The following is a 21308-nucleotide window of genomic DNA, read 5'->3' as shown; positions in this document are numbered from 1 at the left end:
GGCTACCAAAGTTGCAGCCTAAGGGCATAAATCAGATTGTCTCAGAGTGCTCAGAGTACAAATGTTTAAAGACACCTGAATCAAACTCAAGAACTTAGTATCATCAGAATGCTACTAACCAAACAGTAACACAAGAGGTGGTTTTCTGGATTAGAACATGGAATTTTGAGCCATATGATCTGACTATAAGCAAGATAGTTTCAATTTCAAAATCACAGAGGAAAGAAAAATAAACAACTATATATATAGAAAAAGGTGAAACACAAATGATGATTGTTATAACAAATGGATCTTCCTTAAGATAACCAAAAAAGGAATTTTCTTTTCATTCTTTTCCCTTCTTGAAATATATGTCTACAACTTAAAAATACTTTATTTATGTATAACTTTTAGTTAATACATCATGTAAAATGCATCCCTAAAATCAGAACATCTATGATAATGCAAAGGATATTAGTAGCAAAGAATTTCAGAACAGAGTTGAATATATCTAAAAAATCTCATTCTAGGTAAGGTATTATAAAATAACAGAGAAAAGGGATACTTTTAAAATGAACATAACAGGCAACAAAAGCAAAAATAGAAAAATGAGACATCAAATTTTAAAACTTCTGCACAACAAAGGAAAAAGAGTAAAAAAGACAACCTATGAAATGGACAAAAATATTTGCAAACCATCTATCTGATAAGGTACTAATATCTAGAATATATAAACAAGTCCTATGACTAATCAACAACAAAATAACAATAATTCTATTTTAAAATGGACAAAGGAATTGAAGACATGTCCACAAAAAAGATATACAAATGGCCAACAAGTATATGAAAAGAAGCTCAGCATAACTACTCATTAGGGAAATGCAAATAAAAAAACCACAATGAGATATCTCTCAGCCATAACAATGGCCGTTATCAAAAACATAGTAAGTGTTGAGAAAATGGAATACTTATACACTCTTAGTGGAAACATAAAATGGTACAACTGCTACAGAACATAATATGGAGGTTCCTCAACAAATCAAAAACAGAATTACAATGATCCAGAAACCCCAATTCTGGGTATATACCCAAAATAATTTAAAAGAAAATCTTAAGGAGATATTCACACACCCATGTTCAAAGCAGCATTAATCACAATAGCTGTAAAGTAAAAGCAACTCTAATACTCATTTTAGGATGAATGGATAAGCAAAATGTAATACACACATACAATGGAATATTATTCAGCCTTAAAAAAATAAGCCAGTCCCATAATATACCACAACATGGATGAAACGTGAGGACATTATGGTAAATAAAATAAGCCAGTTACGAAAAGATAAATACTGTATGATTCCACATATATAAGGTATCTAACATTGTCAAACTCTTAGAAAGTAGACTGGTGGTTGTCAAGGGCTGGGGCAGGGGAAAGGTAAAAAGGGAGTCATTGGTTCAATAGATAGAGAGTTTCAGTTTTACAAGACAAAAAAGTTCTGAAGATCTGCTACACAAGGATGTGCATATAATTAATAGTAATATAGTATACACTTAAAAGTGCTTAAGATGGTCATTTCTCTTTAAGAAACAAGGTCTAACTCTGTCACCCAGGCTGGAGTGCAGTGGCACAATCAGCTCACTGAAACCTCAAACTCCTGGGCTCTCCCACCTCAGCATGCCAAGTAGCTAGGATTATATGCACGTCACCATGCCCAACCAATTTTTTTAATTTTTGGCACAGATGAGTCTCACTATGTTGCCCAGTCTTGTCTTCAACTCCTGGGCTTCAAGCTAGCCTCCCATCTCAGCCTCTCAAAGTGCTGGGATTGCAGGCACGAGCTACCATGCCCAGTCTCAATGACAAATTTTATGTCACATGTTTGTTACTACAGGAACACACACACACGCGCGCGCATGCAACAAGACTTCAAGAGTGCTGAATGAGGAGCTCGGCAAATCCTCTCCCCAAAAAGCAATGACAAAACAGGACAAAGTTGTCAAAAACAACAGACAGCTCAGCAGCAATAAGAGTAAGGCTAGCATAGGGTCACAATACAATTTGGGTCAGGCAACAAAACAGCAAACCAGCCCAAAAATTAACAGAGAAATCTGGAAAATGATATAGCCCAACAGGGTCTTGCCAGGGTCTCACATATATATTACTGGTAGTCTAGAAAGTTGTATGCATGTGCAAGATAGTACTTACTCAGAAGACTGTATATCTGTTGTTCCACCAGATACACAGATATAATCCCCTAAGCAACCACAAAGAGAGGGCAGTAACTAGCAAGCTACTCATTTCTAGTTAACCATGAGGCCTCATGAACATAGAGAATTAAAAAAAAAAAAAAAACAGACTTATAATCTCCTGACTTTGAAAGTATTACTCAGTAAATGTATATATCCCATGCCAAAGAGTAAATACCTAACTAGCTCAAAGGTTTAAACAACCTCCAAACAATCACTGGCTGATGACTAAGTTAAAGTAACCCAGCGAAATTCCTAGAATGCCAGGCTTAAAAATAGAAAAGAGAATTTGTTTTAATGAGCAGAGAAATCAGAAGGCACACGAAACAGACATCACAAAATTAGTCGAGGCAAGTCAATAAACAAATAATCCTGAAACAACAACCATCTCCTGGGGGAGAAGAAATCAAAATCCAAAGCTGCTGCAATATATTACACAAAATGTCCAATTTACAACAAACAACTATGACACATGCAAAGTGTACAGAAATAAAAATAGTCAATAGAAACAAACTATCTGTGAAGGAGATCAAATACAGGACTTGGTACACAAAGACTTCAAAACATCAATTCCAAATATGTTCAAAGAAATAAGGGAAACCATATACAAATAATTTTTTTTTTCGAGATGGAGTCTCACCCTGTCACCCAGGCTGGAGTGCAATGGCGTGATCTCGGCTCACTGCAACCTCTGCCTCCCGGGTTCAAATGATTTTCCTGCCTCAGCCTCCCGAATAGCTGAGATTACAGGCACCCACCACCACACCCAGCTAATTTTTGTATTTTTAGTAGAGATGCGGTTTCACCATGATGGTCAGGCTGGTCTTGAACTCCTGACCTCAAGTGATCCACCCACCTCAGCCTCCCAAAGTGCTGGGATTACAGACAGGTGTGAGCCACCGCACCCAGCCTCATATTCAAATAATTAAAGAAACATATGACAACAGTGATTCATCAATTAGAAAATGTCAATAAAAACAAATTACAAAAAAAATGAAAATTTTGGAGTTGAAAGTACAATCAACAAAATAAAAAATTCACTAGAAGGGCTCAGCAGCAGATTTGAATTGGCAAAACAATCAGTGAATTCAAATCCAAATATATCATAGTCAAACTGCAGAAAGCCAGGGACAAAAAATATATAGATATTGAGAGCAGAAAGACAAAAACAATTTTTCAGGTACAAGGAAACTTTTAGTAGATTAACACCTAATTTCTCCAAGAATTCTATATCCAGCAAAATTATCCTTCAATAATGCAAGCAAATTAAAATATACTCAAATAAAGAATAAGATAATTGATTCCTAGCAGAATATTAAAGGAAGTTCATTAGGCTGAAAGGAAGTAGCAACAGCTACTTCACACAACAAATTCACACAACAAAACAATACAGGTAATTATGTTGGTGACTAGTAAAGGACAGTATAAATGCTTTTTTCTCCTTTGTTCTTCTGGTTTAAAAGGAAATTGCATAAAACAATAATGATAAAATTGTATAGTTGAACTTTTAACACGATGCAATATATGTGACAATAACAGCACAAGCAGCAGAAGAAAATGGAGCTATAGTAGAGAAATGTTCTCTATTTTAATGGAATAAAGTTATCAATAATCTCAACTAGTTTGCAGTAAATCAGATGCATATTATAATCCCCCAAGCAATCACAAAGAAAATAATTCGGGCCAGGCACAGTGGCTCACACCTGTAATCTCAGCACTTTGGGAGGCTGAGGCAGGTGGATCACGAGGTCAGGAGATCGAGACCATCCTGGCTAACATGGTGAAACCCTGTCTCCACTAAAAATACAAAAAAAAAAACAAAAATAGCCCGACGTGGTGGTGGGCACCTGTAGTTCCAGCTACTCGGGAGGCTGAGGCAGGAGAATGGCGTGAACCCGGGAGGCGGAGCTTACAGTGAGTTGAGATCGCGCCACCGCACTCCAGCCTGGGTAACAGAGCGAGACTCTGTCTCAAAAAAAAGAAAGAAAGAAAGAAAGAAAGAAAGAAAGAAAGAAAGAAAGAAAGAAAGAAATTCAAAAGCAATTTGAAAATCAATAAAGGAATTAAAATAGAACATCAAAAATATCAATTTATTACAAAAGAAATTAATAAGTATCAGAGGAACAAAAAAGACATGAGGCACACAGAAAATAATAGCAAAATGATAAATGTAAATCCAATCATATGAATAAAAATTAGAGGTGAACAGATTAAAAACTTCAATCAAAATGGTACCCAATGTTCATCTCCTCCACAAAGAAAAACCAAAACAACAAATAGAGCAGTTTGAGTTTAGTGTCTATGGGAGAACAATGGAACTCATCAGGAAGTAATGAAGATCTTCTGAGGCACAGAAACTCCACATGTCAGCATAAAGGGGAAAGGAGAGCACCTGGCCAAGATCAGCCTGGAGCCAGAAGGGACTCCCTATTGACGAGAAAAGTTAAGCAAGACATCCTCAGCAGTCCCCATGACCACTGTGGATACTTGCAATCCAAGCTACAGGGCAGTTCCACAGTCCTCACAAGCCCTGAGTCCAGTATAGGGAGCTACCTGAGGTCCATAAGGCTGGATTGCTCCAGAGAGAGAATTCGCATTTGATCCACTGAATTCCTCAGGATCCAAGTTGCTGCAGTACTATATCATTTGGAGAATGAAGCAACTGCTGGAGTGCATTCTGCCTTGGGGCTCAATAGCCCTGGCATCTCTACATCCCTTGGACACTGTAATCAGAAAATGGCAGCTGAGAAATAGCAGCCATTTCTCAGGGACTAAGGACCAGCCTGCCTAGCATTCCTCACCCCAAGCAAAGCCACACCACTGCCTCCACAAACACCCACAATCTAGCCCACTGAGGCACTCACAGAAAATGCTGATATTGATGACGGGTGAAGAAATCACATAGAAATTACACTACTGCACCCAATGAGGAAAAAAGCCTAAACACCCTACTCAACCAGTACTGTAAGTCAAATCTACAGGAAAAAGTTTTTTCCTATGAAAACTACTTCATAAAATTGGAAGAGGTGGTTGTTCCTCTAGATAAACAGATATCAAGCTAGGGACACAAGAAACACGAAAAGGCATGGAAACATGACACCTCAAAGGAATACAGTAATTCTCTAATAACATACCCCAAGGAAGACAAACCTATAAAATACCTGAAAAGAATTCACAGTAATTTCTTAAGGAAACTCAGTGAAATACAAAAGAATACAGATAGTTAATTCAACAAAATCAGAAAAACAATTCATGATCTGAATGAGAAATTCAATGAACAGATATATGCCATAAAAAAGAACCAAACAGAAATCTTCGCATTGAAGAAGTCAGTGAATAAAATTAAAAAATACAATTGAAAGCTTCAGCAATACACTAGATCAAGCAGAAGAATTTGTGAACTTGAACATAAGTCTTTTGAAATACAGGAAATCTTCACCTGACATCATCAGTGGGTTCTTGGAAACTGTGATTTAAATGAAACAACATGTAACAAAACTAATTTTACCTAGGCTAACTGATATAAACAAAAGTTCCTACAGCCTATGTCTAGTTACAAAAACATCACCAATATTGTAAAGAGTCAAACCACTTCTAATATCAAATACTGAAATAGATGTAGGTTATATGTACATTTAAGAAAGATTAATGAAATTATTAAATTAGTATCAAATTATTACACTACTAAATTAATAAAATTAAGATTAATAAATATTTACCAAATTTATGAATTGGTGAATGACAGAAGTCACAATGGTTATGAATGAAATCATGAAATAAATGTTTGCAAAGTGAAAACGAGCATCCTCTAATGCCACACAGTTAAAAAAAAATGAATATGGTGAGATCACTGAGTGCTTTCTGAACGCATAATATATTGTGCATTTGTATGATTATCATATACTTTACGCATTTTTATTTTATAGTAACGTGATTATTCATTTTCCAACCTGCTTATTCCAGTTCAGTGTCACAGGTGGCTGAAGCCTATCCAGACACTCAGGGTAAAAAGTGGAAACCAGTTCTGGACAGGACACCATTACATCATGGTACACACACACACACACACACACACACACACACTCACTCACTCATACTGGGACAATTTAGACATACCAGTTAACGAAACATTCACATCTTTGGGAAGCAGAAGGAAACCAGAGTATCCGGAGAAAACCCATGCAGACATGGGGAGAACAAGCAAACTCCATAAAGACAGAGGTCCTAACCAGAAATCATTTTTGTCTCAGCAACATTATAACTAAACAATGCTGAACATTATTTTGAGGTCCTGCTGTACCCAGGTTAGCCGAAAAAAAAAAAAAAAAAAAAAACAGATAATTAAAAAGAATGAGAAGAACGCCTACAGGGCCTATGGGATACTATTAAGTAAAAAAAAAAAAAAAGCATGTATTTTTGGAGATCCAGAAGAAGAGAACAGACAAAGCATATAAAACCTATTTAAATAAATAATTGCTGAAAACATCTCAAGTCACGGAAGAAATATAAACATCCAGGTCCAGGAAGCTCAAAGTTTCCCAAATAGACTCAACCCAAAAAGGTCCTCTCAGGATACATTACAGTCAAACTGAGAAAAGATGAACATTATAGTGAAACTGTCAAAATTCAAACACAAAGAGAATTTTAAAAATAGGAAAAGTGTGAAGTAACATACCAGGGACTCTCCATAAAACTAACAGCAGATTTCTCAGCAGAAACATAGGCCAAGAGACAATGGGATGCCATATTCAAAATGATGAAAGAAAACAAACTGTGAGCCAAGATTACCATATCTAGTAAAACTACCCTTCAGAAATGAAGGAAAACTAAAATCTCCCAGAGAAGCAAAAAATGAGGTAATTTATCACCACTAGACTAGATGTAGAAGAAATGATTAAGGGAATCCTAGAACTGAAAGTGAACAGACTATTACTACCATCATGAAAACATGAAGAAGTGTCAATCTCACTGATGAAGCAGATTCACAAATGAGAAAGAGAAGTAAATCTTATCACCACAGAAACCACCAAACTGCAAAGATAAACAATAGGAAAGTAAGGAAGGAAGAATGGATATATATTTTTTTAAAAAAAGGCAATTAGCAAAATGACAACAGAAATTCCTCACCTATCAATAATAACCTTGAATGTAAACAAATAAAAACCCCAAATTAAAAACTATAATCCTCAATTAAAAGCTATAAACTGGATGAATGGATTACCAAAACCAAGACCTGGCTGGCCACAGTGGCTCACACATGTACTCCCAGCATTTTGGGAGGCCGAGGCAGGTAGATCACCTGAGATCAGGAGTTTTAAGACCAGCCTGGCCAACGTGGTGAAACCCCATCTCCATAAAAATACAAAAATTAGCTGGGCATGATGGTGGGTGCCTGTAATCCCAGCAATTTAGGAGGCTGAGGTGGGAGAATCACTTGAACCTGGGAGGCAGAGTTTGCAGTGAGCAAGATTGCACTGCTGCACTCCAGCCTGGGTGACAGAGTGAGACTCCGTCTCGGAGCGGGGGAAAAAAAAAAAATAAATAAAACAAGACCCAACTATATGCTGCCTATAAGAAACTCACTTCTGTAAACATACACATAAACTTAAAATGAAAAAATGAAAAAAGTTCCACCAAAAATGAATAGGAGTAGTTATCCTTATATCAGAAAAAATACACTTTAAGTCACAAACTATATAAGGAGACAAAGAAGGTCATCATATAATAATAAGTCAATTTGGCAAGCATCTATAACAACTATAAATATATACACACTCACTACTAGAACACTCAGATAGATGAAGCAAATATTATTAGATCTAAAGAGAGAGATAGACTCCATTACAATAATAGTTGGGGACTTGAACACCCCACTCATAGCATTGAACAGATCGCTGGCAGAAAATCAGCCAAAAATATCAAATTTCAATTGCACTTTAGACCAAATAGACCTAACAGATATTTACAGAACAACAGCTGCGGGATACATTCTTGCCATTAGCACACAAAAAAATTCTCCAAAAATTTAAAAAGTCCAAGTCATATCAAGTTTCTTTTCTAACCACAATAGAATAAAACTAAAAATCGGTAACAAGTACACTTTGGAAACTGTACAAATACACGAAAATTAAACAGCATGTTCTTGAACAACCAATGGATCAATAAAAAATTAAACAAGAAATTTTAAAATTTCTTGAAACAAATGAAAATAGAAATACAACATAGCAAATCCTACGGAATATAGCAAAAACAGTACAAACAGTTTTTAGCATTAAACAGTTGTATCAAGAAGTTGAAAGACTTCAAAGAAACAACCTAACAATGCATGTCAAGGACCTAGAAAAGCAAGAACAAAACAAACACAAAATTAGTAGAAGGAAAGATATTATGAGGATCAGAACAAAATAAATGAAATAGAGACCAAACAATACAAAGGATCAACAAAATGAAAAGCTGGTTTTTTGAAAAGATAAACAAAATCAGCAAACTATTACACAGACTAAGAAAAAAAGAAACCAAACCACAGAAATACAAAGGATCATTAGTGACCATTATGAACAAGTATTCACCAATAAATTAGTATACCTAGAGAACACAAATAAATTCCCGGACACATATAATCTACCAAAATTGAACCAAGAAGAAACAGAAAACCTGAACAGTCCAATACCGAGTAATGAGATTGAATCAGTAATAAAATCACTCAACAAAGAAAAGCCTGGGACTGAATGGCTTCACTACTGAATTCCACTAAACTTTTGAAAAAGAATACCAATTCTTCTCAAACTATTCCAAAAAACTGAAGGATAGAAAATCCTTCCTAACTCATTCTACAAGGCCAGTATTACCCTAATAACAAAACCAAACAAGGAAACAACAGAAAAAGAAAACAAGACAATATGCCTGATGAACATAGATGCAAAATCCTCAACAAAATACTAGCAAACCAAATCTAATAGCACAGCAAAATGATTATACACCATAATTAAATGGGATTTATCCCAGGAATGCAAGAATGGGCCAAAAAGCTTTTCCTCTAAGAACTGGAAAAAGACAAAATGCCCATTTTCACCACCCTTATTCAACATAGTACTGAAGTCCCAGCCAGAGTAATTAAGCAAGGGAAAAAAATTTTTTGAAACAGGGATCAAAATTGGAAAAGAAAAAGTCAAACTGTCCCTATTTGCAGAAGACAAGATCTCATATGCAGAAATACCTAAAGACTCTATCAAAAAACTCTTAGAACTGATAAATTCAGTAAAGTTGCAGGATACAAAATCTACAAAAATCAGTAGTGTTTCCATACAACGATAACAAACTAGCTGAAAAAGAAATCAAGAAAGTGATCCCATTTCCAATAGCTACAAAAAATAAAATACCTTAGAATAAATTTAACCAAGGAGGTAAAAAATCTCTACAAAAAAAAAATGACAGGACACTGGTGAAAGAAATTGAGGAAGACACAAAGAAATTAGAAAGACATCTCATGTTCATGAATTGGAAAAACTGTTGTTAAAATGACCCAAAAAGATCTATAGATTCAATGCAATTCCTATTAAATTATCAATGCTATTCTTTACAGATACATAACAAGCAAAGATAAAATTTGTATTTGGCTACTAGACTCTGAATAACCAAAGCAATTCTGAGCAAAAGAACAAATCTGCAAGCATCACAATTTCTGACTTCAAAATAAACTACAAAGCTATAGTAATCAAAACAGCATAGTACTTGCATAAGAACAGACATACAGACCAGGAGAACAGAACAACAAAACCAAAAATAAACCCACATATTTATGGCCAATGGATTTTTAACAAAGGCATGAAGAACACACATTAGGGAAAGGACAGTCTCTCCAATCAATGGTGCCATGAAAACTGGATATCCATAAGCAAAAGAGTGACACTAGATCCCGATCTCTTACCATATACAAAAATCAACTCAAGATGGACTAAAGACTTAAATGTAATTCCTGGAACTATGGAACTACTAGAAGAAAACATAAGAGAAAATGCTTTGGGACTTTGGTCTAGACAAATATTTTATTGTATTTTATAAGAGGTTAATATCCATAATATACAAGGAACTCAAACAACTCAATAGCGCACATGTGCGCATGCACACACAAACACGCTCTCACACACACGCACAAAGAGACTCCAATTTTAAAATAGGCAATTGCTCTGAGTAGACATTTCTCAAAAGGCGACACATAAATGGCCAACAGGTATATGAAAAATGTTCAACATCACTAATCACAGGGAAAATGGAAATAAAAACCACAATAAGGTATCATATCAGTTAGAATAGCTATTACCCAAACAAACAAACAAACAAACAAAATACTGCTGAGGATATAAAGAAAAGAGAACACTTACACACTTTTGGTGGGAACGTATATTAGTACAGCCATTATAAAAAACACCACAAAAGTTCCTTAAAAAGCTGAAAATAGAACTAGATATAATCCAGCAATCCCACTACTGGGTGTACATACAAATAAAATTAGTATGACAGAGATATCTTGTACCTCCATGTTTATTGCAGCTCTATATACAATACAAGGATATGGAATCAACCTAACTATCCATCTACAAAGGAATGACGAATAAAGAAAATGTGGTATAAGCTGGGTGCAGTGGCTCACATCTGTAATCCCAGCACTTTGGGAGGCCAAGGCAGGCGGATCATGAGGTCAGGCATTCGAGACCAGCCTGGCCAATATGGTGAAACCCTGTCTCTACTAAAAATACAAAAATTAGCCAGGTGTGGTGGCATGCACCTGTAGTCCCAGCTACTTGGGAGGCTGAGGCAGAAGAATCGCTTGAACCCAGGAGGCAGAGGTTGCAGTGAGCCAAGATTGCGCCACTGCACTCCAGCCTGAGCAACAGAGCAAGACTCCATCTCAAAAAACAAAAAGAAAAGAAAGAAAGAAAAGAAAATGTGGTGTGTACACACAACGGAATACTATTATGCCAAAAAAAAAAATCTTGTCATTTGCAGCAACATGAATGGAAATGAAGGTCATTATGTTATGTGAAATAAGTCAAGCACAGAAAGACAAATATTGCATATTCTCATACATAGGGCTGAAAAAGTTGATATCATAGAAGTAGAGAGTATAACAGTGGTTACTAGATACTAGGAAGGTAAAGAAAAAATGGGGACTAGGAAGATGTTTATTAACAGATACAAAATTACAGCTGGACCAGAGGCTGGGAAGGGTAGAAGGGGTGGGAGGGGCAAGCAGGAGAGATGGTTAATGGTGGCATATGTATGTGGTCCTAGCTACTTGGGAGGCTGAGGCAAGAGAATCACCTGAGCCCATGTGGTCGAAGCTGCAGTGAGCAATGATCAACACTGCACTCTAGCCTGGGCAACAGGGCAAGCCTTGTCCAAAAGAAAAAAAAAAAGAAAAGAAAAAGAAAAGAAAAGAGAGAGATCTCAAATCAATAACCTAAAATGTCCACCTTGAGAGTAGAAAAACAAAATCAAACCCAACCCAAAACAAGGAAAAAGAGGGACCACAATACCAAAAAGAAAAAAAAGAGGGACACTTTTCAGAATGATTTTTTTCAAGTATATTAAACAATGAGATTCATGATACTAAATTTGTATACACTTAATAACATAACTTTAAGATATATAAAGTGAAAACTAACAAAACTAAAAATGAGAAATACACAAATTCACAATCTCCATATCTCCAGACATACCTCATCATCTAGTAACTGACAGAATAAGCAAACAATGAAAATCCATATGGATTTACAAGATTTGAAGAACTCTAATGACCAATTTCTGGTAAGTGATATTTACAGAATGCTACAGCAACAAGTGCAGAATACACACTTTTTATCAATTGCACATGAAACACTTACAAAAACAGACTATATATTTATACATTTTAATAAATTAAAATCATACAGACAATGTGCTGCTGACCACAGTGGAATTAAATTAGATATCAGTAACAGAAAGATAATTAATAAATTCCTAAATGTTTGGAAATTAAGCAATATACTTCTAAGTAAGCCAAATAATAACCCAATAATCAAAGAAATCAAAATGGAAATTATAAAATTTTTTTAACTTAATGAAAAGACAACATGAAATCCCACATGATAGTGCTAAATATATGGTTAGAGAAAAAAATTATAGCATTATATATATATATTTGAGTAGAAAAAGACTGAAAAAAAGCAATGACTTAAGTTTCCAACTCAGGAAACTAGAAAAAAGAAAAGTAAATCAAATCCAAAAAAAGTGAAAGAAATTATAAAAATAAGAACAAAAATAAATGACAAAGCACAAGTACAATTCAAAAAAGAATCAACAAAAACAAAAATTAGTTCTTTGAAAATATTAATAAAATTAATAAGACCCTAGCAATATTGATGGAAAAAACACAAATTACGAGCATCAGACATGAAAAGAAGATATCACAGCAGATCCTACAGATACATTTTTGTAAATCAGGCAGCTTTATAATAAACACCAGCCTGGGCATAAGGGGCTCACGCCTGTAATCCCAACACTTTGGGAGGCTGAGGTTGGAAGATCATTTGAGCCCAGGAGTTTGAGACTGGCCTGGGAAACATCGTGAGACCTCGTCTCTACAAAAAGTATAAAAATTATTCGGGCATGGTGGCACTGGCACTCAGAGGGGGCAGAGGTGGGAAGATAGCTTGAGCCTGGGAGGTCAAGACTGCAGTGAGCTATGATCATGCCACTGCACTCCAGCCTGTGCAACAGAGTGAGACTTTGTTTTTTTGTGTTTTTGTTTTTTTTTTGAGATGGAGTCTCGCTTTGTTGCCCAGGCTGGAGTGCAGTGGCATGATCTCGGCTCACTGCAACCTCCACCTCCTGGGTTCAAGCAATTCTCCTGCCTCAGCCTCCTGAGTAGCTGGGATTACAGGCGCCCGCCACCACGCCCAGCTAATTTTTGTATTTTTAGTAGAGACAGGGTTTCACCAGTTTGGTCAGGCTGGTCTCGAACTCCTGACCTCGTGATCCACCCGCCTCGGCCTCCCAAAGTGCTGGGATTACAGGCGTGAGCCACCGTGCCCAGCCACAGTGAGACTTTGGCTCAAAAAATAAAAAAGTAAACAACAAAAAAACCAACTTTATTCCTTACATATAACGATTTAGAGCAGGACAGCAAACTTTTTCAGTACAGAGGGAGACAGTAAATACTTTAGGCTTTTGCAAGCCACTCAATCTCTGTCCTAGCTACTTAATCCTTCTGTTTTAGGGCGAAAGCAGCCATAGACAATAAACAAAATGAATAGCTATGTTTCAATAAAACTGTATTTACAAAAGCAGGCCTGGGACACAGTTTGCTGATCCCTAATTTTCAAGAAATAGGGAAATTCCTTGAAAGATACAACTCACCAAAACTGACAACACCAGAAATAAAAGTCTAAATGATCCTATATGTCTTAAATTAAACCAGCAGTTTATAAGTTTACATCATTACCCAGATGACTTCATGTTTAATTCTTCCTAACACTTAAAAAACTGAGAAGTTGGTGATCTCACACTTCCTGATTCTGAAACTCACTATGATGCTACAATAATCCAAACAGTGTGATAGTATCATAAAGGCAGACATATTACTCAATGGAATAGTATTGAGAGCCCAGAAATAAACTCTCACATCTATGGTCAAATGATTTTTGACAAAGGTACCAAGACCATTCAATGTGAAAGTACAGATGTCAACAAATGGTGTTGGGAAAACTGAATATCCACATTTTAAAAAAAGAGAGAAAGGTTGCAACACTACCTTATACTATGTAAGAACAAAAAAATTAGAAGAAAACATAGGAGAAAACCTTCATGACATTAGATTTGACAATGATTTCTTGGATATGACAGCAAAAATCCAGACAATGAATGAGAAAAATAGCTAAGTTGGACTTCATCAAAATTAAAAACTTTGGTGCATCAAAGGACACTATTATAGAGTAAGATGCCACTGACAGCATGTGAGAAAATATCTGCAAATCATGTATCTGCTAAGGGATTGATATCCACAATACATAAAGAACTCCTATAACTCAACAACAACAAAAAACAAAGAACCCGATTCAAAATTGGGCAAAGGACTCAAATAGGCATTTCTCCAAAGAAGACAAACATAGCTAATAAGTACATGAGAAGAGGCTCAACATCACTAATCATCTGAGAAATGCAAATTAAAACCACATTGAGATATCATTTCATACCCATTAGGATAGCTATATTTAAAAAAAAAAACACGTAAAACAACAAGTGTTAGTGAGGATACGGAGCACTTCGAACCTTTGCACATTGCTGGTAGGAATGTAAAACAATGCAATCATTGTGGAAAACAGTATGGTGATTCCTCAAAAAATTAAACACAGAATTACCACATGATCTAGCAATTCCACTTCTGGGTATATACCCAAATAAATTAAAAGCACAGTCTCAGGTATATTTGTACACCTACCTTCATATCAGCATTATAGCCAAAAGATGAAAGCAACCCAACTATCCATCAATGAATAAATGAATGAACAAAACGTGGCATGTACATATAATAGATTATTTAGACATAAAAACAAAGGACATAGTGGCATATGCTACAACATGGATAAGCTTCTTGAGACATTGTGCTAAGTGAAATATGCCAATAACGAAAGAACAAACACTGAATGATTCCACTTATATGAAGTACTTAAAATAGTCAAATTCATACAGTCATAAAGTAGAATGGTGGTTGCAAGGGGCTGGGAACAGGGGAAAATAGGGAGTTAGTGTCTAATGGATACAGAATTTTAGTTTGGGAAGACGAAAATATTCTAGAGATGAGTAGTAGTGATGGTTGCACAACAATGTAAACATACGTAATACCACAGAATCGTACATTTAAAAATGATTAAAATGGGCCAGGCATGATGGCTCATGCTCGTAAGCCCAGCACTTTGGGAGGCCAAGGTGGGTGAGGTCAGGAGTTTGAGACCAGCCTGGCCAACATGGTGAAACCCAATCGCTACTAAAAATACAGAAAAATTAGCTGGGTGTTGTCGTGGGCACCTGTAATGCCAGCTGCTTGGGAGGCTGAGGCAGGAAAATGATTTGAACCCAGGAAGTAGAGGTTGCAGTGAGCCAAGATCGCACCACTGCACTTCAGCCTGGGCAACAAGAGTGAAACTCTGTCTCAAAAAAAAAAAAAAAAAAAGTTTAAGATGATAAATGTTGTATTATATATATTCTATCACAATTTTAAAAAAACCACTAACATTGATCTTACATAAACTGTTAGAGATTATAAAAAGAGGGAATACCTCACAAATAAATCAATAAGGCCAATATATATATATGACATTCAAAACCAGGTAATCACATTACGAGAAAGGAAAATCATAGGCTAGTATCACTTATAAGCAAAGACACAACAAAATCAATCAAAATTTAACAAATTGAATCCAACAATATGTAAAAAAGATAATATATAATCAGGTTTATTCCAGGAATGCAAGGTTTAGATTTGAAAACAATGTAATTTACCACATTAACAAAATAAAAGAGAAAAATCATATATCAACTCATTAAGTGTAATATTTGATCAAATTCAGCATTCATTTATGATTTTTAAAACTCATTGGAAAATCATTAATAGAAAAGAATCTCAACTCAGTAAAGGTTATTTATAGCTAACAACATACTTAATAGTAAAACATTGAATACTTTCCCACTGAAATTAGAAACAAAAAAGGATGTCTATTCTCATGACCTCTACTCCACATTATATAAAAGGTCCTAGCCCACTGCAATAATGAAATGAAATGAAATAAAAGATACAAGTATTGGATAGAAAGATGTAAAACTGTCATTATTTGCAGGTGACATGATTGAACATGGACAATCCAAAAGAACCTACCAAAAACTGTTAGACAAGTTGGGCCACTGGATAGGTCGACATACTAAAATTGATTTTATTTCCTGTACTGGTAACAAATTATTTAAAAATAGAGGTTTTTTTGTGTTTGCTTTTTGAGACAAAGTCTCACTCTGTCGCCCAGGCTGGAGTCCAGTGGCACAATCTCAGCTTACTGCAACCTCCACCTTCCCAGTTCAAGTGATTCTTGTGCCTCAGCGTCCCAAGTAGCTGGGATTACAGGCGTGAGCCACCACACCTGGCTAATTTTTGTATTTTTAGTAGAGACAAGGTTTTGCCATATTGGCCAGGCTGATCTCGAACTCCTGACCTCAAGTGATCCACCCACCTTGGCCTCCCAAAGTGCTGTGACTGATTACAGGCAAGAGCCACCACACCTAACCAGAAAATAGAGGTTTTTAAAATGCTACTTAAACATCCATAAAAAGAGGTAAAATTTAATGAAATACATGCAAAATTTCTCTAAAAAGTTCAAAACATTGCTGAGAGAAATTAAAGGCCTAAAAATATGAAAAGCAATGCTCTGTACATGAATTGAAAAACTCAAAACCATGTCAGCTCAATATGTTAATATGTTAATTCATCCAAAATTGATCGATAGATTCAATGTAATCTCAGCAAAAAACACTAACAGCTTTCCTTTTTAGAAATTAATTCTAAAAGCTATAAGTTGAAATTAAAATGTATATGATAGGCTGGGCGTGGTGGCTCATGCCTGTAATCCAGCACTTTGGGAGGCCAAGGCGGGTGGATCACCTGAGCTCAGGAGTTCGAGACCAGCCTGGCCAACATGGTGAAACCCCGTCTCTACTAAAAATACAAAAGTTAGCCAGGCGTGGTGGTGCACACCTGTAATCCCAGCTACTATGGAGGCTGCAGCAGGAGAATTGCTCCACAGGGAGGTGGAGGTTGCAGTGAGCCGAGATCACACTACTGCACTCCAGCCTGGGCTACAGAGTGAGACTCTGTCTCAAAAAAAAAATAAAAAAATAAAATGTATATGGAAATACAAAGGACCTAAAATAGTTATGACAATCTTGAAGGAGAAAAGAACAAAGTTGTACTAATTACACTGAGATACCAACCAAGTCTTATTATAAAAGCTACAGTAACCATATGGAGTGACACAAGAATAGACAAATAGACCACTCAATGGAATAAAGAGTTCAGAAACAAATCCACACACATATGGCAACCTGATTTACAGCAAAGGCTTACTGTAATTGAGTAGGGAAAGAAGAGTTCAACAAATGGTATAGATCAACTGACTATCAATGGAAAAAAATTAACCTTAACCTCTATTACTCATATGCAGAAAAAAAATTTGAGATGAATCATAGAATTCAATAAAGCTCCTAAAAGAAATATAAAAGAATATTTTCACGATGTTGGTGTAAGCTAAGATTTCTTAAACAAGACTAGAAAAACCCTAAACCCAAGGGAAAAGATTGATAAATTGGACCTCAGTAAGATTATTAACTTTTATTCATCAAGACACCTTTATGAGTAAAGAGACAAGCCACAAACTGAGAGTAAATACTGCAAAACATCTATCTGGCAAAGGACTCATTTCCAAAATATATAAAGAATTCCTGGCCGGGCGCAGTGGCTCATGCCTGTAACCCATCACTTTGGGAGGCCGAGACAGGAGGATCACAAGGTCAGGGAATCGAGACCATCCTGGCTAACATGGTGAAACCCTGTCTCCACTAAAAATACAAAAAATTAGCCGGGCATGGTGGCGGGCGCCTGCAGTCCAGTTACTCGGGAGGCTGAGGCAGGAGAATGGTGTGAACCTGGGAGGTGAAGCTTGCAGTGAGCCGAGATCACACCACTGCACTCCAGCCTGGGCAACAGAGCGAGACTCCGTCTCAAAAAACAAACAAAAAAAAAGAATTCCTATATATCAATAAGACAGAAAACTCAATTTTTAAAAAAGGAAAAAAGACTGACTTCACAAAAAAAAAAAAAAGATAGCTAAATGGCCAATAAGAATATAAAAACATAACCAGTCATTAGGAAAATACAAGTTAAAATTACAATGAGGTTATCACTACACACCCACTAGAAAGGCTAACATTAAAATAACAAACATAACAAGTAGTAGCAAAAATGTGAAATACCTGGAATGCTTATAAGTTGTTGGTAAGACTGGAATTGATATAACCACTTTGGAAGACTATTTGGCAATATGAAATGAAAACACAGGCTAAACACAGGTCTACCTTCTAGGTATACACCTAAGAGAAATTAATACTTATGTTACCAAGATAGATGTACTGGAATGTTTATGGAAGCTTTCTTCACCAGCCAAAAATATTACAAACCCAAGTGTCCATCAACAGGAGAATGAGTAAGTAAATTGTGGAATCTTTATGCAATGGAATAGTACCGACAATACGAAAAACAAACTCTTCTAACAACATGGGTTAATCTTAGAAAGGTTGAAAGAAAAAAGCCAAACATAAATGATTCCAATTTTTTTGAGGTTCAAAACCAGGTAAAACTTATCTATGTTGACAGAAGTCAGATTACCAGTCGCCTCTTTTAGGAGTGGGGAGTACGTTCCCCTGCCCCAGATGGAGTCTCACTCTGTCACCCAGGCTGGAGTGCAGTGGCATGATCTCGGCTCACTGCAACCTCCACCTCCCGGGTTCAAGCAATTCTCCTGCCTCAGTCTCCCAAATAACTGGGATTACAGGCGCATGCCACCAAGCCCAGCTAATTTTTTGTATTTTTAGTAGAGACAGGGTTTCACCATGTTGGCTAGGCTGGTCTCGAACTCCTGACCTCATGATCTGCCTGCTTTGGCCTCCCAAAGTGCTGGGGTTACAAGCGTGAACCACCGCGCCCGGCCTGGAGTACTTACAAAAACAGGTGAGCCTTTTGGGGTGCTGGAAACATTCCATTTTTTTATTGGACAGTAGTTGCACAGGTGTAAAACATTTTAAAATTGAGCTGTTGGCCAGGCGCGGTGGCTCATGCCTGTAATCCCAGCACTTTGGGAGGCTGAGGCGGGCAGATCATGAGGTCAGGAGATCGAGACCATCCTGGCTAACACGGTGAAACCCCATCTCTACTAAAAATACAAAAAATTAGCCAGGCATGGTGGCGGGCACCTGTAGTCCCAACTACTCAGGAGGCTGAGTCAGGAGAATGGCATGAACCCGGGAGATGGAGCTTGCAGTGAGCCGAGATCGTGCCACTGCACTCCAGCCTGGGCAACAGAGCAAGACTCCGCCGTCTCAAAAAAAAAAAAAAAAATTGAGCTGTTACACTTGGGATTTGTGCTCATTAAAAAATAAAATAAAATGAAAATATTAAATATTAAACCACTCAACTAACCTTGGGAAGAGGAAAAAGAAGCAGCCAGGAGTATTATTTCTTAGTGCTAAGTCTAGATTGACTTAATAAAAGAGTAATAAAAGAGGCTGTGGACTATAACTAAAAATTATAAATAACCATCACTGTCAGATTAAGTCTTCCCTTATCTCCTAAAAAGTAGTTGGTCTCTGACTCTTCTGAGCTTGCACAGATCCTCAAGCCTAACAGAATTTCTTGGCATGTTACTAATAAATGTAATAAATGAATTAATGAATATGTGATCTTTGAAGTTACAGTTCTTTTGCATCAGACAAATCTCATGTTAAAAGAAACTAAAATGATTAATAAAGAAGTTTCCAATTTTACTGCCATTCTCAATGTATCTACTCAACACTCTGAGGATGCCGTGGGAAATGTCATCTTTCCTCATGATCTGAATCTGCTTTTTTTTTTTTTTTTTTTGGTCTTTTTTTCCTCGACCCCCACAAGCCAGCCACCCTTCCTGCTGGCTTTCAAACCCTTCCATTGCCCAAAAAGGAGAAAGAATGTGATGTTTTCCAGGCTCATACAGAATTTTGACAACATAAATTAGCACATTCATAATGCTTGAAAATTGAGTAAGTAGACCGAACAATTCTGACATGAACAATGAAATCGTCTTTCTGTCAAAGCAACTTTAAGTAATCCCATTCTAATATACCAAAACTGGGAACAAACTATTTTTAAAAATTATGCAGGCCGGGCGCGGTGGCTCACGCCTATAATCCCAGCACTTCGGGAGACGGAGGCGGGCGGATCACCTAAGCTCAGGAGTTCGAGACCAGCCTGGCCAACATGGTGAAACCCCGTCTCTACTAAAAATACAAAAATTAGCCAGGCGTGGTGGTGCGCGCCTGTAATCCCAGCTATTAGGGAGGCTACGGCAGGAGAACTGCCTGAGTCCCGGAGGCGGAGGTTGCAGTGAGCCGAGATCACGCAGCTGCACTCCAGCCTGGGCGACAGAGCGAGACTCCATCTCAAAAAAAAAAAAAAAAAAAAAGAAAGAAAGAAAGAAAGAAAGAAAGAAAGAAAGAAAGAAAGAAAGAAAAAGAAAAGAGTGTAAAATAAAGCCCCCTTGTTTCAGGGTAGTTCAAAATACATCAGTAGAAAAGTTACGTTTTTACAGCATAAAGTCAAAGCTTAGGAACCAACAGATTACCGTCTAAACAAGCTGAAAACTGTTTCCAGTTAATGACAGCTAAATAGCTTACCTGTTCCAGCACATCCAACTTTAACTCGAGCTTGCTGAGTACCACGTCTCCACCCCATAGTGAAAGCTGTAGATCCGACGGCTTTAAGTTCTTGATGTAGCGATTCACATAGCTCATTAAAATTGGAGTTACATATGACTCCAGCATCTTTTAAGGTAAGGAGTCGAAGTCGGAAGCTGAAAGGAGTAGACAGAAACGTTAGAAGTCGGCGGTAGAGTGAAGGAAAGAGCGTTCGTTATCTCAGGCCGAAAGCAGTAAGTCCCCACCAAAGCGGCCGTTCGCCTCCTCTTAGAAACAGAGAAAAACTCCAGCGGACTCCCAGCTCCAGCTGCGACTTCCTCACAAGTACAACACCCTTCGCCAAGCGAAGTGAGGGAGGAAGACGTAGTGACCAGAAGAGAGCGGGTCCCTCAGAGTGGAAGAATGAAGTGAGGTGGGCTCCCCTTCGGCTGCAGTAGCCCTTCACCAACCCAGCCACCCCGCGAGGCCCTCGCTTCCCGGAACCCAGCCGGATCTGCCACCATAGAACCAAAGCTAGAAGGCCTCCCGTCCCGCTCCCGCTCCCTCTGCACTCCACC

General features: G+C 37.2%; 1 protein-coding gene across 5 annotated transcripts in view; it reads right to left on the bottom strand.

Moving 5' to 3' along the window:
* VPS13B (vacuolar protein sorting 13 homolog B) overlaps nt 1-21308 on the bottom strand; it is an 868795-nt gene that overhangs the window by 847003 nt on the left and 484 nt on the right. For all 5 annotated transcript variants that reach the window (XM_055116771.2, XM_063606452.1, XM_057303059.2 and 2 more), the window contains exon 2: nt 20731-20906. In XM_055116771.2, coding sequence (XP_054972746.2) covers nt 20731-20877 — 147 coding nt within the window. In that variant the 5' untranslated portion in view covers nt 20878-20906. The remainder of the gene's footprint in view (nt 1-20730; nt 20907-21308) is intronic.

This window comes from Pan paniscus, chromosome 7, assembly GCF_029289425.2.
Source record: "Pan paniscus chromosome 7, NHGRI_mPanPan1-v2.0_pri, whole genome shotgun sequence".
NCBI lineage: Eukaryota > Metazoa > Chordata > Mammalia > Primates > Hominidae > Pan > Pan paniscus.
Note: the sequence above shows the minus strand (reverse complement) of the source record. Positions and strands in the feature narration are given on the sequence as shown.